The sequence below is a fragment of the Cavia porcellus genome, unplaced genomic scaffold (assembly GCF_034190915.1).
Source record: "Cavia porcellus strain 051 isolate PalLab524CR breed Dunkin Hartley unplaced genomic scaffold, mCavPor4.1 scaffold_27, whole genome shotgun sequence".
Taxonomy (NCBI): domain Eukaryota; kingdom Metazoa; phylum Chordata; class Mammalia; order Rodentia; family Caviidae; genus Cavia; species Cavia porcellus.
Window position 1 is genome coordinate 3,905,315 of NW_026947510.1, and position 26,030 is coordinate 3,931,344.

At 43.0% G+C, this 26,030-nt stretch overlaps 1 protein-coding gene across 5 annotated transcripts in view; it reads right to left on the reverse strand.

Annotated features, from left to right (window-relative positions):
- Ano2 (anoctamin 2) overlaps nucleotides 1-26,030 on the reverse strand; it is a 345,087-nt gene that overhangs the window by 234,580 nt on the left and 84,477 nt on the right. For all 5 annotated transcript variants that reach the window (XM_063237730.1, XM_063237729.1, XM_063237731.1 and 2 more), the window contains 3 exons: nucleotides 14,771-14,922; nucleotides 12,326-12,380; nucleotides 9,997-10,048 (listed from right to left, as the gene is read on the reverse strand). In XM_063237730.1, coding sequence (XP_063093800.1) covers nucleotides 9,997-10,048; nucleotides 12,326-12,380; nucleotides 14,771-14,922 — 259 coding nt within the window. The remainder of the gene's footprint in view (nucleotides 1-9,996; nucleotides 10,049-12,325; nucleotides 12,381-14,770; nucleotides 14,923-26,030) is intronic.

Here is a 26,030-nt window from a genome sequence, read left to right on the forward strand (position 1 = left end):
TCATTCTTGGATTTATTCAGAGGCTATAAGGCAGTCTTTATGTTCTGTCTGAGTCAGGACAGGCTCCTTGGCTCAATGGTTTATAGCTCACCAACACAGGACCAAGGATCTTGCCATAGAAGGATCCACATTTAATTGAAAAGAAAGGGAGATGGAGAAGAAAGTTTCAGGTACACAACAATTTCGGTCATCTTACATACACTTGTATGCCTGAACTATTCTTTCCAGAGGAGTTAGATAGTAGTGAGATAAGGAGATCCTGATTTAGGGGGAAAAATGTATAGTGTTCAAAAGCTAAGCAGTCTGTGTTTTCATATCTTTGCATAAACAATGAGGTTGGCTCACAAATTAGGCAACATTTCCCCTCTAAAGTTCATTGCTATCCATCTCCTGTTCCCACTCAATATCTCATACACAATTTCAGAGACTGGAAAAGACCTTAGACAGCCCTCTCTCCTCCATCAGTACTCTTTTCCTCAAATTATGCCCAATATCACCACAGTTCTTGGACGGAGGATGCCACAGAGACCATGCTGTGGGCCCGTTAGGAAGCAGAGGCTAGAGGGATGCTGCAGGGGTGGCAGTGGACAGCCACTCTTCCAATGAGCCGAGAGCTGAGTGTTTTAGGGTTGATACTTTACCAGAGCCAGAAATAATTTCCTGATTTTAAGTTTCCTCCTTGGCACGAACTAAAACGTGAGAGACAACTTTGGGGGAGTGAGAGGAACATGGGCGGGTAAAGGGGGTGCAGACAGGGGAGGGGTGCCTGGGAGGTCGAATGAGCTGCAGATTTGTTTTATTCACAAGACTACAGTTTCACTGAGAGCATCATTAATCAGTTCAAGATCCCTAACCACAGCCATGTGAAGCTACCCTACAATAATCAAAGGGAGGAGCCTCAAGCTGGGAGGGGGATTGAGGAAGGGCTAAGTTCAAAGCTACAAAACTTCTTTCGACATGGATAGAGGCTGCAGCACCACAGTCAAATAGAGCCCCAACCATACCATACCCCAGGAATTACCCCTCAGTCCTTGCCATGACATCCCATGCTTGCCATGCGATGTAAATACCCTAAAGATAGTCCCAAAACTGTACTGAAAAGACTAAACAAGTGTTTCACGTCTCTTAACCCTTTTGCTAATTCTTAACTTCTCTTAGCACAGTAGCTGAGCATCTAGAAGGATTGAGCTCACAGCCTGAACTCCTGGGTCCACCTGCCAGAGGCTCAAAGAGATCTTGGATAATGGAGGCATGAAACTGGGCAGCTTGCCTCCGCTCCATCTCAGAGCTACACATTAACCCTAACCCTAACCCTAGCCCTAACCCCAATCAGGTAGCCTATGTACTTTCCAGGACATTGTCGGCTTGATGTTTTGTGTATCCCAAAGGCCTGCAAGACAGCTGAGCCAGAAAGCACTCTTCTCTTTCACCTGTATCCCTCAACTCACTCAGTCTGAGCACACAGAGAGATAACAGTCATGAGAGTAACCAACCCAGTGGCTACAGTTACTCAGTATTTCTGCTTGTTTGTCATGGGCACCCGCCTTTCTCATATGTTTTTCTGGCACCACATACTGAGGAGGAAATTTTAGATTCTAGTTGATTATTCTGCTTTCTAAGACAGGAAGTCTAGGCTAATGCCTCTTTCCCTTCAGCAAGGATTCAGGTTCTGAAACCTGAGTTGTTCTAACCTCAGAAAAGCTAGGATCTGCCAATTATGTAACTGAATGTTTCTCAGTCACCCATGGCTGGGTACCTTCTGCGTGATACCATGATAGTATCACATGGATGATTCTCATCAGTGTCTGCAGGGGAAGAAAGGGAGAGAGCACAAAAAAAGGAAAGACAGGGGAGGGGAGCTGAAAGTTACTTGTCCACAACTTGATCCAAGACTAGGCATATGCTGGCCTCTTAGTTTATCCTCAGACTTCAGAATCCAAGATTCTATCCCCAAACTAGCATGGAAATTAGTTTGAAAGTGCAATAAAATAATCAAGCACTTTTTTGAAAAAAGTTTCTGCTTTGAAAATTGAAATTCTGATTTTTCCCTTTCTTTTCAGTAAAACTAGGCTAATTGGTTCCATCATATACCATCCATCTAGTAAAATAGTAAAGCTTTCTTTTTCAGGATCACATCTATAGTCTGTCTATACTGCTATAGACTTGGGTGGGAACCTCCAAACTTTTGTTCTATTACTTCCAGAGTAGGGACTGGGGACAAGAAAGCTCCAAAGATGTTTTCCTTTTCCTATATTCCCCCAAAGAGCAGCAATGTCTTCATTCAACCAAAGCGTAACCTCTTTGGGCTTCTCACTGATCAAATCTCCTCCAAATCGCCAGGCAATTCATATCTGTTGCTTAGAACTCTGAGCCCCAAAGGAAAAGTTTTACTTTCTCACCACTCACTCTATATCCTGGTCCAGCCTGCCCTGGCATTACTGCTCCTGCATGTCCAAAAGCACTAGAACCAAGAAACACAACTAGAACAGGCTCAGACCCTGGCACTGGTACCTGAAAACACACACTCATCATCCAAAACCTCACATTCAGCTCCAGAGACATCTGTTTCCTGGACACAAAGGCACAACCAAAGTGCAGAGTTTACAGTCTGCCTCCCAAAGAGAGGCTCATTAAATCTACAAATGCTTCTGGGTGACAGGGACCACACTCTACTCCCCGCAGGCCAAACTCAAAGGAAACTTTCATCCACTGGGACAGGTACTTGGAAGAATGGTGCCATACTCCTGAAAGCCCATTTGGTTTTGATTCCCCCCAGAACAAGGCCCAGTCGGCCCCGCATTCCGCTTTCATCCCTACGCTCCAGCCGGACATAAATCGAAACCAGAGCCCCCAGACGGTGCATTTAACAGAGACTATATTTACCCATCACCAAATTGTCTTGACGTGTGCTTAATTACTTAAATGCCTTTAATCCCAAGCCTTTTCTTCTAACAAAATATAAACCAGTTCAGCTGGATGAATGATAAACCAGATGTTTACAACACACAACATGCTCTGGCTTCAGTCAAAATAATTAAGACATCGTCTCCTGAGTAGGAGATGCCCAAAGCATACATTTGTTTAAATGCTCTGACACCAAAATGTCCAAGAAAATGGAGCTCCATCAATTTGTAACTCTCTGTCCTTGAAGAGGCCATAATGACTTCCATATGAAGGGGCAAAAAAGGTGTTTGTACTCCTCTGATAGGTCAAGGAGGTTTAGGTTTCCTTCTCTGGTAAAGCTTCCTTGAAAGTCAACCAGTGATGGAGTAGATTTCCAGGGCCCCTACTGCTGACCTCAGAAAACATGATATTGATTAAGGAGGCATCACAGGGCTGGACCAAGTTTACAGTCACTCACATGCTTCCACCACCAGACAGAACCTAAGTTGCAAGTATTTTTAGTCTCCAAACATTGTGTACATTAGCCCAGGGCCCCTCCCTTCCAGAACTGAATGTTAGGGAGAACTTGTGCAGTCCCTTTGGAGAGTTACAAAACAAACTGAGATGTTAACAGGTATATCATCACCAAATGGTAACCCACCCTGCTTCCTCAGGGTCAGCAATTTTTGCTTTGTCCTTTATATAAATTGTAGCACCTACACACCAAAGGTATGAAAGTAGGAAGGAAGGAAGGAGAGAAAGAAGAAAGGGAAGAGAGAAAGAAGGAAGTGTTTATGAGTCCTAGTTGGTAACTAAAACAAAAAAAAGGTGGGGGGGACTGAATACTGCATATTCACATAACACATTTCACAAAAATGACAACAAAAAACAGTAGTCCTTTTGCAGGACTGACATAGAAAACCAGTGGCTAAGTCTCCAAGGGCAGAGCACTTTGCCTTCCCAAAGGTAATTAGCTGAGGAAGCCTGCAGCATCCCACCCTATCTGCACTTTATCTTCATTTATTTTTCTTTTTGTGTTGTTTCTGTTTTATCCTTAGCTAACTTTAATGCCCCTATGGGCACCTGTGCGGATGGTTAAACATGCATACCTTGGTCCCTGCAGGTTCAGATTCAGCATGCCTATCATGAGATCTGGGCAGATAAGATCTAACCAGTGACCCAGGTGAGTGTTGCATCCCCTGAGGTCACCTGAACCTGAATAATGTCACATAGACCTATGACACAGGAAAAATGACAAAGGAGTCCAAACTACGCATCTGTCCATTCTCCACAGCTCATTAGAATCCTCTTGGCTCATCTTTCTTCTTTCATTCTAATTGTCTATCCTTCTCCCTGAGGTCCACAGAATCATGCATCCCAGGCACTGCCCATCTCTCTGCAGCTGCTCCCTATGATTTCTCATAGGGCTCTGGCCTCATGGACTCATATGTACAAGGAGGCCACATGGCTTCTTGGAATCTCAGAATCAAGAAAGGGTAAAACTTTCTAAGGGCTTCAAGAGCAAAATACCTGATGCCCAAAATTAGGGAAGGAAAGGTTTATTTATCTTATAATTCTTGGCGGTTTTGCTCCCAACAGCCTATTGCCCAAGCAGTCATCTGCAGAGCCTGCTCCTCTACCCACCTGTGTACAATCCAGGGACCTCTTGTTCCTCATGGATCTGAGGGAATTGAGAGCTCTGCCCCTATCACCATCAATGGGAGTACCCACTCCCAGCTTGGATCTGTGTAAATGGTCTCTCTACCCACCTCCCTTGAATCTTCCCAATTTGAATGTGCCATTAATTCCTATCATAGTCCTGACTCATCCTCTGGAACTACTATCATCCTGTCTTTTGTTTCACTTGCTCTCTTTGTATATATTTCTCTCCCAGAACAGTTGTGAGACTCAATCCCCTTCTCAAGCATTATCTCATCACCAAGGCCTTCCCTGACTGTCCCATCTGAAACCTCCTCCATTCCTGCTCCATTTCTACACCTTTCTTGCTTTATTTTCTTCCTTCTTACACAGATCCCTCATGACACACTATCTCACTAATATTGGTTTATTTTCAGTCTACCATCACTAAAATATATGCCCCATCAGAACAGGGATTGTGTTTAAATCTTTATTACTCAATTCTAATATGAACGACACTCGGTATTTGCTGAATGAATGAATGAATGTTACATTTCCACCTTTCCCCAGCAACTTGCACTTATCTTTTGATTGACTTAAGGAGCCCAGAAAAGGAGTCAAGAAACCTAGGTCTACATTTGGCTCTAAATCTCCCATTATGGCCTTGTTAACTAATCCCTCTGTTGTGCAATCAGTTGACATCTGTTATACCTAATTTGCATGGTGGTTTCAAAAGCTTAGATAATTAATATGAAAATGCTTTGAAATTCATAGAACTATACAGGTATGTTCTTTATTTGTAGAGCAGTTTCTCACCTAGCTATCTCAGCTCTCATCACAGAATACCCAAAACAAGCAAACAATATCTATAAACAGTTACTGTATATCTCATACAATCATTCTCCTTAATTATATGTATCTTATCCACAGAAGAATCCTCCCAGAAGACTCCCTTCAATTTCACTTTATGCAAATTAACAAGCTTGTTTTTCTTTCTCCCAAATTGCAAACCACACTCAAGTAGCCAAACTCAAGGAAGATGGTAGAATCCCAAAGTCAAGAAATCAGAGTACTGTGTAATAATCCTAATAATACTTTGTACTCCTTAAGAAACCATTCAAAATTACATTCTTAATGATGATCCTGAGTCATCCAGAAAACTTTACACATGAATTACACAGAGAACACATGTATATTTATTTGATATAAGAAAACAGAGATTTGGGTCATAGATTTTGGAAAGATTTCAATTTTTAAAAAAAGATGCTGGAGGCAAGAAAAGCTAGCATCCTTCGATATTTCTCTTTCTCCTTAGATCAGGGTTAAATTTTCAGCTCAACTGCAGAAACACAAGGGACTTCTGGTTTGAATATTGTATTCTATTTTTTTCCCTCCTTATTTTGACATTCTATTTTAATTTGTGTTTTTCCTGGTTCTTGTTTTATAATTTATTATTTATATTAGAGCCATTTTACTGTTTGCCTTATAAACTACCTCAGAAATTTTATGGAACATGACAGAAATATAAATAAATCACTACAACTTGCAATATACATTAGTGTGATGCAAAAGTAGGCATTTAGTAAAAATGTATTCTCCACAGAGAAAAAAGTGATGATATTAATCAGGAATATTGCTGAATTATTATTATCTTTCCCACTTTCTAATTTTTGGATAGGTGCAATGAAAAAGAAAATAAAGCTCTGTAAAAGAGCCACAAAAGTTAACCATATGAGAAGAAATTCCAAGGAAGAAGGATGAATGGAAAAACCAATATTTTCAAACACAGTCCTTTTTCCCTTTTTCTCCTCTTTTTGTAAAACAACTGTGCTCTAGAGCAACAGAAGCCAATTTAAGCTTCCCTTCTGTCTCTTCTAAAACCAGAGGAAAGGCTAACAAAATCAAAACTGACCCCCTGGCTCAAAGGCCCATATTACCAGGAAACCTCAGAGTGATATCACATTTTTTTCTGGTCCTCCACAGAAGACTGGTAAAGTTGCCAAAGAGGTCACAGGCAGAAATCAAACCACTTGAAAACTGGTCTTCAGGTTATATTCTGCTAAGGAGAAGAGTTTAATCACAAGTCCTTTGTTACAAAGCTAGTAAGTCATCACTGGTTACTCTGGAATTAACAGACTGTAAAGACTCCACTTAGTTCCATTCCTAGTTCATAGCATCCCAAACAACAACATAAGCCAATTAAGCTTCCCTTCTGGATTGGTGTAAGGACATCCAAGTTCTAGAACCACTACCACCAAATCCAACTCGATATATGACACCAGACAAGTGCGTGGTCCTCCTTGTGCCCATTTGTAAATGGAGATGATAATTTCTGACATGCCTATTTTCCCTAGGAGCTACAAGACTGACATTAGGTATTTTCTGTTAATAGTCAGAAGCACACACTGAAGCTAATTGCTTCCTGCTGTTTATTCCCATTAAGCTCTGGGAGTATTATAGCCATCACATTGTCTCATGATTATCTATTTGCATGTCTGTGTCCTTGGCTACACGTAGAGACCCTCAAGGGTAGAAAAGAGGTCAAATTCATCCTGACATCCCTCACCTTCCATCACATCATTTGACACATAGCAGGTGCTCAATAATACCTTTCCAATGTCAAAAAAAGAAAGACAACACCCAACCACAAAACCCTAATGATGACTTACTTTGAGACATCACAGAAATAAATCTCAGATCCTCAAATGAAAAACAAAATAAAAGTAAGTATCTAATGACTTTCCAACAATCTAGAACTTGTCCCCCAAAGTAAACTTCAGGTTTTGGTTGTTGTTTTAGTTTTGTGTGGGATTTTTTTGTTTCGATTTTGTTGTTGTTTATATTTTTGAGGGGTTTTTTGTTTTGTTTTGTTTTGTTTTTTGTTACTAGGGACTGAGCCAAGGACCTTCACACTGAGTTACATTTCCAGTTTATTTATTTACTATCATTTAGACAAGACGTTGCTAAACCACTGAGTTAAGCTCAAACTTTCAATTTTTCTGTTTCAGCATCCCAGAGTTCTGGAATTTCAGGCATATCACACCACATTTGACATAATCATTAGTTTTTAAGAACTTTCTGATTTAGAACACAAACTAACTAAACTGTTAGTTTGTAAAGATTGCCTATTCAGTCTTTACAAAACTCTGCAAGATAGACACATTGTTATCTCCACTTACGTAAAAGGAAATTGAGTTACAAAGAAGTTAATTCATTTGTCCATTACGACATATAAGAGCCAGGCAAGGTGACTCAGGCCTGTAACACCAGCACTCAGGAGGCTGAAACAAAGGATCATGAGTTGAAGGCCAGCCTGAACTACATAATAAGACCCTGTCTCAAAAAATCAAAGATAAAAAATTTAAAAACATTTTTAAAAAACCATTGAAATTTACCAGTAACTGCCATGGGACCAGGAGGCTTGGCACTTTTTAATTAATTCACTAATTCAAATCAGCTAAATAGAATATAGCAGGCAGCCAGGTTGGTGCACTGGGGCATAAAAGATGAATCAGACACACCTCCAGGGCTCACCGTCTTGAGAATCATAGCCAGGAGTGTAGATAACAAGCAAGAAAGAGACAGAGTCTGATAGGGGCTCCGAGGAGAGAACACTAAGGGAGAATCTGTGGGTCAGTGATTTGGTCTGGAGTGAGCATTGGTGAGATTGGGAGAAACACAGCTGGGACATTAGCACAAAGGGAACAACAAGAGAAATGTCAGGGAAGATAGAGATCATATAGACAAGAAGAAAAATTGGAGAGAGAGCAAATATGAGATAGAAATGCATATATAGTAAAGATCTGTGAGGAACTGTGCATTTAACAGTTGGATATGGAAGTGCTGGGCTGGAAGTGGTGAGAGAATCAGGAATAAAAATACTCTCAAGTGATCTGTATACAGGCATTCAGAGAGATGGAGACAGAAAGATGGAGAGAGAAAAGGAAAAAGAAGAAAGAAGATGATAGAGAGGAGAGGAAAGAAGGAAAGAGAGAGGGAGAAGGAATTTGGAGAAGACAACATCTAAAATGTAAGAGGAGTCAAATAAAGTCCTGGATGTCAGCTATCAGAAGATAGAAGTTCAAAGGAAACTTGGAAAAGATACGGGAGATGGAAGATGAAGATGAAGACTTCATGCCTTTTTTAGGACATAAAATGTGGGAAGTAGGGAGTCACTAATAATATCTGAAATACCTACTTGAGCCAGCCTGGGGAGGCTGTGAAGGATGAAAAGTCATGGAATTGACTGGGTTGGTAAGAAGTGAAGATAAACTCAAGAGATTTGAAAGGGGATCTGAGGAGATGGGAGATTTGTTTGGTCCTTGGGCAAAATGGAGACTCAGGACCGCGGTGTCTACTCACACTGTGGAACCATCACAGGTTGGAGCCGTCACCTCAGCACCTGCTCTTCTTTGCCTTATCAGCACTGTGTTCCAGTCAACTAATCTGACATGGAAACTCCATTTTTATTGGAGCACTGTTTGGAATTTTGTAGCTAGATGAAGACATCAAAGCAACACAAGCACACCCAATGGCCCCGCTGAGGTGTCATTTTTCTAAAATCCTCTCCTATAGGACACGTGTTCTATTCCTTCTTTAGTACTATTCTTTATCCTGAGGCAGCTTAGGAGCCCTCAGTAAGCTCTTGAGCCATGAGCCATGAGCCATCATTAATGCTCCTCAACTTGACATCCTCTTGCACTCACTAGATGTGATGCTAAGCAATTTTGTACTCTTTTCAACCAAGCATATTCAAAAGGTGGTTCTCACTAAGGATTCAGAAGCTGCTTTGAGATGGCAGCTTCCTAAGAACAAGAATTCAGCCTTCTGAAGCAGCCCCTGAGAATAGGACACTTATGTGTACAACTGCAGTGTTTGTTTCCAAAGAGTAGCCTTTAAGGGACCGTGGTCTAGGCTTTACCCTTGTCACCCCATCTGTCTTCTCCACAGTCTGTCAGAGGCCTTACACTGCCAAGGTCCCAAACACTAAGGGTCCTGCTGCAAAAATATTTCTTAAACATCCTCATATTTGCAAAACCACAAGGCAAAATGATTATGCTGTATACAGAGGAAAAGGCGCTTACAAGAGGCACATTCCAACCCTACCATCCTTCTTCCTGTGTGGCCTTGGACAAGTCACGCTCTGCCTCCCCTCGGTCTCTTTATACAGACAGGGAGCAGTTTAGGTAAACCGATCTCTGAGATGCTAATCATCCTCAAAATAAAAACTGGCTATGTTTGGGCAAACTATTAAAAACTATTAGAGCAAGGGTCTTTGAATGATGAGGCTAAAACAAAAGGTTTTGGAGGTACAGAGAAAAGAAAAAAGGCACAGAGACCAAAGATGCACTGGGAAAGATGTTCCCACAGCCTAGGGAGCAACTTCTGCCCCACTAAGAAATGGGGCACTCTGCTCATCCCGCGATGGTGCCCGGGGTGGGAGGGACAGTGCTGTGAACCATGGAGACTCCTTACCCATAGTGTTGTTAGCTCGAGAACAGACGGTGCGCTTCAGAATCTCATGCACCTAAAAGAGAATCACAGAGAGCAGTCAGCGTCATGGCCACCGTGTCACCTTACACTCAAGGATCCCCATCAACCCCGCTCACGCTGGAATGCTTAGCCCCACACACACCAAGAGAGATGAAACTGAGGCTCTGTCTCCTGCAGTTACAGGAAGTGAAGGACAAGGGAAGCACAGGGCCCCCTGGAGGGCTGGGGAGAAGACACCCAGGTCATGATCCACCTCCCTCTGTGAGGGCCCTGTCACAGCCTCCTGGGGAAAGCTGGGGGCCCCCAAGATGGGGAGTCCTTGCAGAGGGGCTCTGAGCTCATCCTCCCTTTAGAGCTTCCCAGGAAGAGCCCAGGAGACAGTGCATGTAGAAGTGTTTGCAGACTGTGAAAGGGCTGTGTATATAGTGGCCAGTGGTTTGCTCATTCTCCAGGCTGCTCTTGAGTCTCTGTCCTGCCTCCCCATCAGAGTATATCTATAGGCCCTCAGAGACCTGTCTTAAAGTTACCTCCTGCTCTGACACTGCCTGTGGAAGGCCTCTGCACGTATCAGTGTGCAGAACTCCCTGACTGTGCCTGATAGGAAACAGGACCTCTCTAGAGAGGGAAAGGATGCTCCCTGATGAGGAACCTGGGACAGAGGTCGGTAGGCCATGCCTGCAGGTCACTAGGGACTCCCAAGGACGCTGAGCCTGTGCTGAACTGAAGCAGGTGCCAGGCAAGGGTGTCTGCTCTGGAACAAACAACAGACCAGATCAGGGGGCAAGAAAGAGAGGGAACAGGAAGACATTTACATCTGCAGGTGACTCCTGCAGTCAAAATCCACAGTGGAAGAGATCTCAGTACAAAACTGAAAGCTCTTGTCATCTTCTTCGGTATGGAATAGACTGAGGAAAGGACAGAGAAGTAGGAAAAGGTTTCCAGAGAGATGCATAAGAGAAGATGTGTGTCCCATTATTATTCACACCCCTATACTCGGGCCACAGACTGAGAAGGAGTGGTAAATAAATCACTTCCAGCAGAAGGGGGCCCGACAGTGTTTGATTCTGCTTCTACTACGGTGCAGTAATTCAACAGCAATAATAATTAGGAACAGCATGTATATGCATTATATTATTTTACAAGCACTTTGTAATTATCGGGTAAGCTGCACGACACTCTGCAACTTCCCCCATAGTCGTGGTAGTCGTGGGACCCAAGCCACAGTGAGATTTAATTGCATTGTAATAATAGCATCAAAGAAAATGAGAAGTTCACACCTTTTTCCATAGAAAGAAAAAAGAAATCATATGTTCATCGTTAACCCTTCCTAAAACACACGGCTGAGGAGCCTGAAACATTTTCTAGCACAGCCTAAAAACTGTAGGTGTGATCATGTTTTTTTCTGTGCTTTGGAAATGCTCTCAGTAGATCCTCAGTCACCTGTTCCTTCTTATCCTTCTTGGCTTGGGCTATAACTCTTATTCTCCAGTGGAGATTTAAGATCTTTATCAGGGATCAGGGGAATAAAAGAGCAAAGGAAACTCTTTCCTGGAGGTCCATGTTTCCCATGTGAGTGTAAGGAAGTTCTAGCATTCCCTGCAGCCCTCTTCTCACCTCTGCATATAGGCTGACTCCAGGAGCGTAGAGAATGAACTGATCAGTATACAGAAATAGGACATGTGTCAGGATAAGTACAACCACATACTGGTTTTTATTAGAATAAAACCATCTCAAACAAAAACTTCATGTAAACAGCAGAAAGACTGGAAGAACTTTAAGCACAAATGTTATCTTTCTACTGATTTGGCTGGTGGGCACTTGACTGACTCTAGCATTTTTTAATGCAAATTTGCATAATTCCTTGATACAGAGATACAGAGAAAAAATGCACAGTGGCCCAGCAATCAAAAGGACTGCTTCTGCTCTTGGTTCTGATACTAACAACCTATTCAAACTTTTCAGCACATTGCTTCTCAGACTCTCAGTGTCTTCAACTATACACCAAAGGGTCACATATCTAACGGGTAGGCAGCCTGCATCATCCCTAGCATTTTGTTTTGTGATTCTAAGAAGGACTTCAGTGGAGAATCCATAGAACAGAGAGGTTCCTCTCAAACCTGGGTAAGGGAAGTTGGCTGCTATTCTTGATTGCTAGAGGCGTGAGGAAGCTCTTGGATACGCCTGTTAGTTGCTGGGCAACCTCATGCAAGTAGTGATGAAAGGTAGCAAGGAGGGCAAGAGAGTCCCCTGCCAACCAGCTGCTCAGCCTTTGCCAAACACCTTTCCTAACTCAGCACATCTATTTACTTACAATGCGGCTTCGGGTGGCGTTGTCAAAGAAGGTATCCTTCTCCTGGATGTTGTACCTGGAGACACCAAGAAAGCAAATAAGAGATAAACTCATGCCATTACCCCCGAGCCAGGCCCACTCCCATCCCCAGCCCAGGCAAATCCTTTAGAAAAAAACATGGAAACACATATAAAGTACACACACTCACACTCCACAGTGCTTACGCTTTTTTTGTTCTTTGTTTTTTTGTTTTGTTTTGTTTTGTTTTGGTGCTGGAGAACAAAGGCCTCGTGCATGCTAAGCACGTGAGCTACATTCCCAACCCTTTGTACTTTTTTCATCTTATAAAGCTGAAAAATTATAGGTCTATCATAAGTCTACCACCTCAAATGTACCTGATCTCATCTAAAAACTAATCATAGGAATTTTGTGATAAATAATAAACTGAACAGAGGAAAACTTTACATAAGAAATTCATTGTAATAGTATTTATCATACAAATTGTGGAGATAGGCAAATTCCCCCACTGATATCATATATTAACATTAGGTCCTTGATAATTACAATCAGGAACAATTTGTAACTAGAAAAATTTAGAGCACAATAGAAAAATATTACAATAAGTTTTCAAAATGCAGCTATGTAGGAAACACACGTGTGTATAGACAGAAAGAGTAAGAGTATAAAATACAAATCCGTCTAGTCAGGGTATTGAGATTATATCTCTTTCTGTTTTTCAAAATTTCTCGAATCAATTAGATCAGTGATGTTGAACCTTTTAGCGATGAGGGCCCAACTGTAACCTGAAACCCATTTACTTATCACAAAGTTCCCACACTGCAATTAAACCTGAATACTGAGATCTTAATTTAGAAAAAACAACTGTACGTGAACATTTCTTGTCTTCAAAGAAAAACAAATAACACACATGCCATAGGTTCATCACCACTAAATTAGATACTAAACTCCTGCTTGTTCAGTACTTTATATATTGAATTTATCACTCAAAAATTTATGCATGGAGGGTTCTTCATGCCTAAGGCATCATCCTAGAGGACACACAGGTCCTCTAGGTGAATGCAGTACTCCCAGCCCCCAGGAGCCACCAGCCACTGGGGTACACATCTACAAGTGATGTGAACTAGAATGTGGCATCTGAGAGTCCAGAGAATGGACTTCTGTTTGGGAAAAATAGAATTTCCCCAAAAAGAAGACGTTCATGACTGGCCTTTTAATGAAGCAGAAGGAAGAGAATTATATGTGTGGGAGGGAAGGCCAGGGAATAAGAAATGAGATATGGAAAAAGCCAGAATGCAAAAAGAATAGCAGGAGCCAGGGATGGCAGTGCATGGATATAATCCAGTACTTTGGGAGGCTGAAACAGGAGGATCACAAATTCAAGCCCATCCCAGATTACAATCCCAAAATAAATGAATAAATAAATAAAGGCTAGAAATGTGGTTCAGTGTGAAGGGCCTGGGTTCAAACCTCATGATCAGACACACACACACACACACACACACACACACACACACACACACACCCCAGAGCAGCAAGCAAGGTGTCACCATGTCAGTCATAGTTTAGTCACTTATGGCTGCATCACCGTGGACCAACGTTAGACCTCATTTTCCTGTCTATCATAGAGCAATGGTTATATCTGGTAAGTCACCTCATAAAAAAGGTGTGAGAACTTGCTGAGATGTAGCATATCCATGTGCACAGAATCACTGTCTTACACAGCCAAGACAGGCAGCAGATGCTGTCCCAGAACCCAGAAATACTGCTCTATGATTGCCACCTCCAGAGGAGGATGAATCCTCCCATTTTCTCCACCTTTCCAGAGCCCTCCTTGCCTCTCTTGCTCAGTTCCCTGGATATCCCTGATACCATGCCTTTCCCATTAGCTCCTGCAATAGAGTGCCTGGCCTCTGTACCTCTCACTTCCCAGCCATGGCCTCTGCTTCCATCTTGTTCCTGGGGTCAGTCCTGTACAGGGGTTTGATGCACTCTCCCTGGGTGGAAATGAGTGTGCTCTTTGGAGACAGCAAGTGCATGAATGTGTAGTGAGAGTACTAAAATCCAGAAACTTCAGCCCCCTTTGCTCCAGTTTATCTCATCATGTCCAAACCCCATTAAATTGGGAACTGGGCAAAGGAGTTTCCCCGCAGAAGGTGGACAGGGGTCTATCGCTGTCTTTCACAATGCTCTGCAGATCATAGCTAGCTCCACCTTTGTTCTCCATCCACATGCATGGTGGCCAAATGGCAGGTGTCCCTCTTGGACAAATGCTCAGGGCTGTTTGAGACAATCTCATATGGAAAGAGAGAGTCATAGGCACAGGAAGTATTTCACTGTAAGAGCACACACCCTCCCCTGGTTCCTAGACATCTGGGCACTCACTGTGTGGTTCCACTTCCTCCTCCCCACTCCCTCCCCACACCTGTCCCAGCAGCCCATACTCACAGGTACATTTTCTCCCTAGAGAATGGGTAGGAAAGGTTCTTCATCCTGTTGTTGCTGTGGTCTGGAACTCTGGGCTGCAGTGATGAGCTCAGCTTCTGCAGAACTGCGTTGAACTTCTTCGCAATACTGCCTCCTGCTTTGATCTCGTACATCTATGAAAAGCAAAGCCAGGGGTCTGAAAAGGGGGTCACAGACAACACTCAGTGGTGGGGATTGGACTTCACAACCAGAACTGCACAGTGCCCAAGCCATGGGAGGGATGGTGGATAAAGAAGTAGTCTGGGAAAACTAAGAAGCAAGACCTTTTCTTTGCTGTCAAAGGACACCCTGTGTTAAATGGGCGGCTGGAAGTGACAGAGCAGGAAACAACCAGAGTCTAGACCTTCTCAATGTGACCTGATATCATCACAAGAGAAACTGCAAGTCTACTAAGTGACAGCCATCATATCCTACTGGGCAGTATGAAATTATTGTACAAGCAACATCTGGTGCCTCACACAAAGTGGGCTCCAATGCTCATAGCAGCCCAGCAAGGTGAGTAATATGTCTGTACCATGCTAAGGAAATTAGGGCTGTGACAGGTGAGGCAGGTCAGCAAAGTTCACATGAGCCACAGAAGCTGCCAGAGCTTAGCTTGAACTCAAGTCAACCTAATCCAAATCTGTGCTGCAACTATGCCACATCCTGTGACCAACCAGAATCACTTTGTTTCTCTAGGAAACATCTGTTAACTAGTTAGATAAATTTGCTTTCAAAATATCAAACTCTTTCAATATATCAAATATGTAAAGGCATCATCCCTGAACAAGGCAGAGATGGACCACCTCAATTATTAATAACCATAGTACATACCATTTCTAAAACAATGCACAGAATGTTTCTACCTACATTATAGTTTTGCATCTTTCTAATTTGCAAATGTAGTTACTGAGCCACAGAAGTTATACTTCTGATAGGAAACCTATAATAAATTACTTATGCCCCCAAAATGCTCACATAGATTTTCCTTTTGGGCTTGGAGAACAATGCCAAAACCCCAAAGCTTCTGGTAGACTGAAGAGCCTCCCTTTCAGTCTCCTCTTGGCATCAAGGCACTCAGGAGCCTGAGGGGGGCTCCTGAGAGGGGTCCAGGAAGGCCTGCATTTAGCTGGTGCAAATTCATAGCTCACCAATGTCTCAGGGCCTATTCTGGGAGAAAATGCAGCTGAGAACTTCCAATCAGTTCCTGGGTCTTCTCTTGGCCTTAGAGGAACAGGCTGAAGAGCTTAGGCTTTCATGCTACAACATTCATATCACCAGGAGTGGGGTCTGCGTAAATTTTGAAGTTTTTGTAGTTTTTGTTTTGTTTTGTTTTGTTTTACTTTTGGCAGAACTTGGAATTAAACTCAGGGTCTCACATATCCTAGGCAAGCACTGTACCACTGAGATGCATCAGATATAGTAGGATCATTCTGCAAATTTTATTTTGAGACAGGGTCTCACTAAGTTACCCAGGTTGGCCTTAAACTTGTGATCTTTCTGTTAGCTGGGAGTAGGTATGCACACCATGCCTGGCTATTTTGACTGTTGATAGAGGATACTTCAAGCCTCTAAAAGTAATGCTATCATCTGCTGTCAGGAAAATGGTCAAAGGTGTGGAAGGACAAACTTTCACCAGAAACTTCAGAGTAACATCTATTCCACAGCCCTGAACAAGTCTCACAAATGCTCCCAGGGTGAAGCACCACAACAGACTTAGGGTGGACCAAGGTTTTTCGGGAACACTGTGGGGAATAGATCCAGAAACATATGAACAGCAGGCCACATGAGGTACACCATGCCACTGGCGTTGGGGACAAGGACCTCCATGCTTTGGTGTATGTTGTGACTATTCTTGAACTTTCTTGCTCCTTTTGTCTGGATAACTCCAACCTCTCCTTCAGCACCAAGATCCAAATGTCAACTTTCCCACTCACTTCCTCTCATGCTTCTCAACTTTTCTACTTCTCATGCTTCCTTGGCTCCCTATGAAGGATCATCAGTACTATAAAATTTACCATGGTTTGCTCTTCATTGTTTACTTATCTGTCTCCAGTTCTTGTTTACTTGTCTGTCTCCCCAACAGAATGTGGACTTCCAGAGAGCAGAGAGTCCTCTCCTTGTGCCTGGCACATAATGAGAACACAGTAATACTTCTTGATTCAATCACCTAGGTCCTAGTCCTTGCTGGCATCAGGTTCATAACCTGGAGTAAGGCATTCTTCCTCACTGTTCTGTCACCTCTAGGAAGAGCATCAGGAAACTTCTATTTCTCATTATGATACAGTACCAGAGGCCAGGTTTACTTTCCCACAAGAAAACCAAAAACATCCAAAGGAAGGACATAAGGTAATAGTTTCCAAGTTCCTGGACAACAGGTGAAAAGTGGCAGAGATCTTTGAGGGACCAGAAGTAGACAGGAGAAAGTGGAAGGGCAAACAGGAGGAGCCCAGAAAATCCCCACAGTTGAGATAGTTACAAGTCTGGGGAGACTCAGGAAACTAAAATTCACCATACAGAGCACCTGAGAGGACTGAGCACCCCAAGAACCCCAGAGGCATGCAGAAGGCCCTTCTTGCATCTTTAATAGTACAAATGTGAGGAAATTTCCCCAGACTAGAGAAAGAACTAACTGGAAACATCTATTACCACTTAGTAGAGGGGAAAATCCCATAATTCATGGGGAATTGAGTAATCTCAGATTTACTCACTAGTGGTGGATAATTAGCCTTAGACTGAGTGCTGCTTCAGACCCACTTAACAAATCATAAAAGAGGAAAATGCCTTTTAAAGCATTGCCCAAGTCTAATGTTCTATGACATTAAAGATGTAATGAAGGAGAGACACTCATTCATGCACAAATACTTTCAGGCACTTCCTGGAATTCAAGTCCTTAGCTTGGTGTTAGCCTGTTAGCCTGGAGAAGTTCAGGGTTCACAGTAAACTGCTACATGCAGAAGAATGCTTTCCAGGGTGTCCAGCACCTCCAAAGGCAGGATCTCACTGCCCTCTCTCTGGCAGGCTTGAGGCATGTCTGTCTTAGAGGTGACAGAGAACCCAGGAAGGGCAGAGGATTGCCACAGTCAATGGAAAAATCAGTCCTGGAATCCAGGTTTCTCAGCTTCCCCATCCAAGGGCTCTTCTCTGGCATCTAATGTCCTTTGGTCCTTTGCAGGTTCCTTTTCTGAGAAGGAAGCAGGCTGGAGCTCCCTTCTCAGCCCTATCAAAATCAGCAGCCCAGACTCTTCTTTTGCCTTCTGCAGAGTCCGAGAAAGACACCCCAAACCTCTCTAATATTATTAATACAATCAGCAGTGGCATCGTTATTACTGTTATTCTTGGACATCAGAGAATTATGAACATCCTCAGAAATGGCGAGACACATGTTAGCCAGCTGTTCCCCATTATGCCCTCCCTGGGTACATGATACGCCTTTCATGTGCTTAAAATCATAAATAATTTTTAAAGAATGTTGCTCTTATTTTTTATTCCTGGGCCCAAATGTGGTTCTCATAAAAGCTTGCTTTGGCCTCACTGTCACAGTCTAAAGAGTTTACCGAAATTTCTTTTTTTCTTTACTTCTTTCTTCCTTCTTGTCTCCCTCAGCCTTGCCCCTCCAGAGGAGTACAGCAGTGTGGTCTGAGGGCTGATTTGTTTCCTCTCTACATTAAACTCACGTTGCTTTCTTGGGATGCAGGAAACCAAGGCTGAAGTGATGTTTGATTTGGACAATGTACAAGTTACTATTCTCATTTTACAGTGAAAGAAATCAAGGTAGCACTGAAAGCTTCACCAATTTGCCAGTATCACACAAACATGAGGAAACCCAGTGACCCTGTAGACTCATCTTGGGAGACAAGGTCAATCTGAAAGCTGTCACACAGCCTTTTGCTTTGCTTCCATTTCAAAAGACTGAGACATCCAGAAGGCACCGCACAGGGCACCTGCTGGATAGTACAGGAGGCTCTGGAGCCAAAGAATGAAGAGCAAGAGCAGCCAGAATGCAGTAGAACTGGGTCTGCTACTCTCGTGCACAGGTGGTACCCAAAGGACACCCACACATGCACTTCGCTGCTCAGGGAGTTCCATGCTGCTGAACATATGCCCTCGCTCCTGCTCACAGTACAACTCCCCATGCAAGGGAGCGTTCAGCCATTCATCAGCCAAAACGGAAACAGTACCAGGAGCTGCCAAGAGCAGCTGGAACCTAGAGCCAAGAGGGAGCCTTTCTGAATTCACACCAAGAAAAGAGGCTAGCTAGGTCCCTCACTGATACCTGTTTGAACAGGTACGCTTCCCATACATTGCTGACTGTAGACAGGGGCTTCGTGGTAAAATGTGCATTCTCTGTTTTCTAATTCTGCATTCATTTATGGTTTTCATTTCTATTGTCAGCATGTCCTCTACACATGAATTAATGTTTACTGACTTTAAATTTGAGGATAAACTCTAAACTTTTCAAATTATATGACTGGCAAGGCCCCTTAGGAGCCCTGGTCCTACCTTCTTCCTCCACGTCAGCCCCTTCTGATGACCCCACACAGGCTCTTCTGTTCCAGGGTTTCCTTGCCTTGGAGCCCAAGGACATGCCATCCCCTCTCTGGGAAGATTTCATCTGCCATCACCACTTGCCAGACTCCCACCCAATTCTCGGGTCTCAGGTCTCAACTCCTGTGGTCTCTTCCCTCACCCATCCCCATCCCCATCTGAATGATTTTCTTCTGATTGGCTCTCTCAGCTTCTCCTTCTCTTGTTTTTCTGTGAGTTCCTCCTAATTCATAACTAGCCATATAATGTCTGCATTGCACCATACAGAAGTGACAAAGGGCCAAGGGACAGTCATAGTCACTATGGCAGCAGAGAGCACCTGGCACTTAGTGATAGCCAACAGAATGTTTATTTGGTGAGCTGATCCACCCCAAAGCAACCAAAGTCACCATGCATCCAAGACACCTGCATAGCCATGTTCACAGTGGCACTGTTCTCCACAGCTGAATCAGCCCAGGACCTAACAGCAGATGCGTGGGTAAAGAAGACATGGTACATATATACAGCTACTATTCAGCCATAAAGAAGAATGAAACCATGTCATTGGCAAGAAAATGGAACTGGAGATGATTATGTTAAGCAAAATAGTTCAAACTCATTAAGACAAGTATCACAGGTTTTCTCTCTGTAAGAAATCTAAGCAGGGAAGAGGGGGAGAAAAAGTAATATGAAAGCAGAAGGAAGATAGAGAAGAAGAGAAAGATCTGGTGAGGTAAAAAGGGAGAAAAGAGAAGGTCATGGAAGGAAGATACTGTCAAACTATGTTACACGAATGCAAGCATGAAAATGTCAGGGGAACCCATTGTTCTCTTTATTAATATGTGCAACTAAAAATAATTTATTGGATGGGAGGAGGATGATAAAGGATGGATTAGCAGAGGAAAAATGTAAATTTCCCAAGGGCTAAGACTTCTTAGATTCAACATGGCCCCATCCCAATTACAACTAGACTCCGCCTAAACGTTTACTGTAATAGAAGGTGCACTAATGCACAAGAATTACCATGTTGTGAGCTGGGCGTGGTGGGTCACGCCTGTAATCCCAGCACCTGGAGGCTGAGGCAGGAGGATCATTGCAAGTTTGAGACCAGCCTAGGCTACAAAGTGAGCTTAAGGCTAGCCTAAACTGCATAGCAAGACCCTGTCTCAAAAAAGATCAAAAAAAAAATGAAAAAGAATTACCATGTTGTGCCATATCGTACTCCTGGCAGACAGCCCTGAGGGGTCAGTCTTTTTTCCAACTGCCCTTGAATGGAATCTCACTACCAGTCTCAGAATTACACCCTTGAAAGCTGCCTCTCAAGATGCAATCTAATACCTTTGACTCGTGCTTCCATTACCAATATGTATTTAGTGCTCGCTTTTCCCAGTACTATTCTGGCAGTCACTGATACAACACAGCATAGTCCCTGCCCTCATGGAGTGCTCAGTACAGACACAGACCTTAAACAAGGTACCTGGTGATGCTGAGTCAGAGAAACAGTACAGGGAGGAGTGGAGAGATATGAAAGTCATTCAAGGTCCCTGTCGTAAATTTTGCAAACCCCAGCCCTTATCTAAGCAGTGACACCTTTATGCGTGGGGCAGCAGTGATATGATGATGTCAGCCCAGAGGCAAATGAAACTGTAGGTCCATCCTGACTGCACCCAGCCTCCACACTCAAGGCTCCCATTGATGGGTGCTGGTACCTGAACAGCCTCTTGGCGGTGAGGATACAGGTGCATGGGTCTTGCCGATGTGCAACAGTTGCTGATTTCTGTAGGGTAAACACTCCCACTCTAGCCAATTCCAACTGTGTTAATCAGCTTTCAAAATTCCTGACAGTTGAATAATTGGGTCTTGGAGCTGTTGTGAGCTAGTACTTTACTGTACAAGCTCTTACTGTGTAAAAAGTTCTGTCCAGGAGCCCAAATCCTTTGACAGCCCCTGCCTGCTCTTCTGTTCCGCCCTCTGCTAGCTCCTTCCCACAGAGCCACAGCAGCAGCCGTGGCCACCCTGGGCCACTGCTCTCACATCCCCCGTTGAAAGAGTGGCTGCATGGCCCAGTTTCTCAGCACAGTCCTAGTTTACTAGTGCACGCTAGTGAGATTATCATCAATGGCTCCTTCACCTTCAAACCTGCACCACTGACGATGAATGACTCAAAACTCAGCCTATCCATGCCCTCTACTCTCAGCCCACCAACCCCAACCCGGCGTTCCGGCTCCAGCCAGCCCCAGATACATGTGTTGCCCTAATTCAGACAGACACAGCCTCCGAGAAAAAAATCACCGACTTTTTTCCATATGAGTTTTTAAAATATCAAAGTTTAATTCACTTCCTCTGACTTTTTCATATTTTTAACTGCACTGTCCTGGAGTCCTGGGTCAGGCTTTGGGCTCACAGACCTGTGCTCCGTCTGCATGGCTACAACACAGCCATATGCCATCTCAGGTTCCACCCCAACCTCAGCACTTAGGTGCCACCGGCTTCTTTTCTCTGATTTTCAAAGATGAGAAGCATTATGGAAAACAATTAAGAAAAAAAAAGTCAAAGCATTCTGCAGTCTTTCCAGTCTGTTTAAGTGGTAATCAAAGAGCATGCACCAAAAGCACATAAAGATATGAAATGTAAACCCGACTCTTTGGGCTGTGCCTCTATTAAAAACAAATGTCTGAGAGCAGGCAATGACAAGAAGAGGAAGGCCCCCACCCACAGCTGGCCAGCCCTGTGTACACAGTCACAGTTCTAGTTCATTTCAAAACAATTGATGGCGACCATGAACAGAGGCATCCAGAAGGCTAAAGAAACAGTGATCTTGCTTCCCAAGACCAGGGATCTATGATCTCCACCATAATCAGTCTTATGGGGTTTCTTCTGATTTTTACTTTCTGCACTTACTGACGTGTAAAATAATTCTGGAGTAATTAAATCACTATGTGCCGAAGGAAGAAATCGATCAGGGTGAAAAGGTAACGTGGGTGAATTTTACACAGACTGTAGACAACTGCAAGCTGAAATGCCTGCTATTATGGTTAGGGACTCGACCAAGGACAATGAGCAAAACAGTCCTGGGCCAGAGGAGTAAGAGTTATTTATCACAATGGACCAATCAACCTAGCATTTACTGAACAACTATTATTTATGGAACTCCATACGAGAGTTTGTAAGGAATACCTAAGAAACACAAAATATACCTCTCTACTCCCTGGAAATTTATGATTCATTTGAAGACCCACAAGTAAGGCACCCAAAGCAGACAAAGGAAAACCAATGGGTAAGAGAACTCTTGGCTGTAATTGGAGTCAGAATCCAGAAATGGTGACATCAGCTCAGGCTGAAGGAATCAAAGACAGTCAGTGAAGGATATGAAAAGGTAAGCAGAGATGCAAAGAGTGAGGAGGGTTTGTTTCTCAGGGAGGCATAGGAGACCATCCTAGAATCAGGACAAACATCCAAAGTCCTTGGAAAAGAGCCATTCCATATAAAACAGAGAAAGTACTCTGCTCTTGCTAAAAGTCTACAGCAGACTCCACAGAAAGGCCTGGCTTGGAAGAGGGAATCCCAGAGCACGTAGGAGGTTCACAGAACTGCTAGCAACATTACCAGGAATATGGGGCAGCCAAGCCATGGAACTGGCAGCTGGAGCTAAGCACACTGCCTTACTCAGCACAGGTCAGACAGGTGGCAATGTGGACCATTTTCACACTTAGATATCTGCCCACAATCAGAATGTGAATGATCCCCAAGAAGTATCCATCCTCATGTGCCTCTGCTAACATTAGCAATGGGGAGAAGCAAACTCAAATTGTTGTATGGTTTGCACATGGGCTAGAATGTTTTGTCTACAGGTGAAAAGGCTATAACCCTGGAAGGATAAGTAAGTCACTGAGCTAGTCCTTAGCAAAAATTAGATGTGAGGTTGTCCCAGGCCTTGGCTAGTGAATCTCGGATGAGATTCCCCAGAGCATGCTCTGCACAACAGCACCTCCCCAGAATACCAATAGGTGCTCAGCAGGAAGAAGCAAAACAAAATGAACAAAACTGAGCCATGTTCCTTACTGTCAGGCTTCTCAGAGCCTTTCATAGATCTGGTAAAATTTCACACAGTAATTAGTGTTTCTGGAGTTTGTTAAACCATGGAAAACATGGGAGGGGGGTTCATTTGTTTTGGTTGATTTGTTTCTTTGTCTTGTGAAACCAAAGACTTGTGTTCTATAGAACACCTCGAAAAGTTTCATTCCAGGTGTTGACATTCAAGAAAGTGAGAGAGCAGGAGAGTGGCTTTGAAGATAAACAGACATGGTTTTGAGTTGCTTGAAGCTCTCAAAACCTTGCTGACCTTGGTAAGTTTCCTCATCGATGAAATGAAGCTAACATTTGCACCCACCTCTTACTATCATGAGAACAAAAACAAAATGATCCACATCCAAACACACAGGACACAATACCAGTATCTAAAGTTCAGTTAAATTTACACATTCATATATGGACTTATGGCTACACATTCTGATAATGTTATTATGTTCTGACTGGCCTAGTTTAGAGTGGTTTTATGAATCCTTCCCTCAAAGTCAAATGTGGAAATAATGAAATGTGAACAAAATGTAAAACACGCCAATACCTCATTAGCCTCTTATCAAATCAGAAGCTCATATGCAAGAAAACCAGTGTCTTTAGAAGTAAGAAATATAAAGGGAAAATAATCATTGCATATAAGAAGATATTGACAGTCCTACCATTCCTGCCAAGGTGAGCTCTCCCCGACCTTCCTGTCCCATCTAAACAGAACAAAACGGGAAAAAGTAGCCAAAGACATTGCAAGCTCAGGAATGAAGGCCCTGTGCAAAAATTCTTCTGCATGACCTCCAAACAATGAAACAAGGACAATCAGTGGAGAAGGCTGCTCCAAGCCATCTTAGAGTTGCCAAGTGAATTCCAGGGATGCAGAGCAAACCAACAAGCCTAGGACACCCACCAGGTCTTCAATTTTTTGCCTACTGTTTTCATTCCAGAGGAACAGTATTATTTGTGTCCTAGAGCTGTCGTAACAAATCGCCACAAATGGAGTGGCTTAAAACAACTGAAATTTATTCTCCCACAGCTCTGAAGGATGCAAGTCTAAAATGACAATGTCAGTGGCACTGCACCCCCAAGAAGGTTCTAGGGAAACATTCATCCTTGCCTCTTCCAGCCCCTATCTGTGTCATTCCTTGGCCCTGACTGCACTTCTCCAATCTCTGTCCCTTTCCTCCCACAGGCTTCTCCCATGTGTCTCAAATCTTTGCCTTTCTCTCTTAAACACATTGGTCATTGGATTTAGAGCCCAGCCTACAATCCAGGATGGCTTCATCTTGAGATCCTAAACTAATTACATCAACTAATTACTAATTACTACTAATTACAAAGGGTCATTTTTCCAAATAAGATCACATTCACTGGTTCCAAAGATTGAACATACACATGTCTTTTGAACATCAGTATTCATTCTATCAAAGAGGATCATTGGCTCTAAAAGTACAAGACTTAGGATGGCTCATTTTCTGTGATAACTGGACTGGGCCCTGATGAAACCACATAGTTAGTCAAACATTGTTCTAGGTGTAACTGTGATGAAGCAGGGGATGGGATAAAAATTTATTTTACTTTATTTATTTATTTTCAATGTTTGGTACCAGGACTCAAACTCACAACCTTGCTCTTGTGGGCCAGGTACCGTACCACTGAGCTATATCCCTGGCAAGATTAAAATCTGCATCAGCACACTGAATAAAGCAGTTTGCCCTTCTAAATATGGGGGGGGGGCTTGTCCTGTCAGGTGAAAGCCAGAATGAAACAAAAAAGGGTCCCCTACTTGAAGACCTTAAGCTGGTGTATTAATCTTTTCCTGCCTTTGAATTTGAATTAAAACATCTTAGGTCTTGAGGCTGCCAACTTTCAGAATGCAACTTATACTTCAGCTCTCCTGATTCTCGGGTCTTTGTAGTTGGACCAGAACTGTATCATCTGCTCTCTTGGCTCTCCAACTCACCAACTACAAGTCTCAGGCCTTCCTAGCCTACTGCCTAACACAGATACCAAATCTAGATAACTGAGAACCACAGGTGCTGTAGTCCTGGCTAAGCAGAGACTCTGAAGAAGGGTGAGTGCTGTAAACAGAGGGCCACCCTTTAGGACTTTTGGAAAAGCCGTGGCTACCAAACCAGTCCCTAGACAGCAGTAATAGGTATCTGAGAGCAATATCTAATCATTTATTTTCCTCCTACAGGGCCATTAAAGCTAATTAAATGTTGAGCTTCGTTGCTTTCCAGCCATAATTACTTCAATTCAGTGTGGAAACATCCATTTTTCTAATACTGATCAGAAATTGTTAATGCCTGTTATATATGTTCTCCATAAAGAAAAGGGAGAAGATGGAATATTCTTCAATAAATGTAGTTTCATAGATGTAAACATCTCCAAACATGAGCTCCATGGGGAAGAATTAAAATATCAATTTTATTTCTGCTCTAACCTTGATCTTTAAATCAAGATAGCTCATCAGAAATTTGCATACTTTACTTTGCAGTACAACCTGCTCTGAGCCACAGTTTAGTGTTACATCCTAGGATTTTATGTAGCTTCTAAGAAGTGACCATGCAAAGAACACTCCAGTTCTTCATATTGTTCATATCCATGATGGTTAATCGTGTCAACTTGATTGGACTGAGAAAGG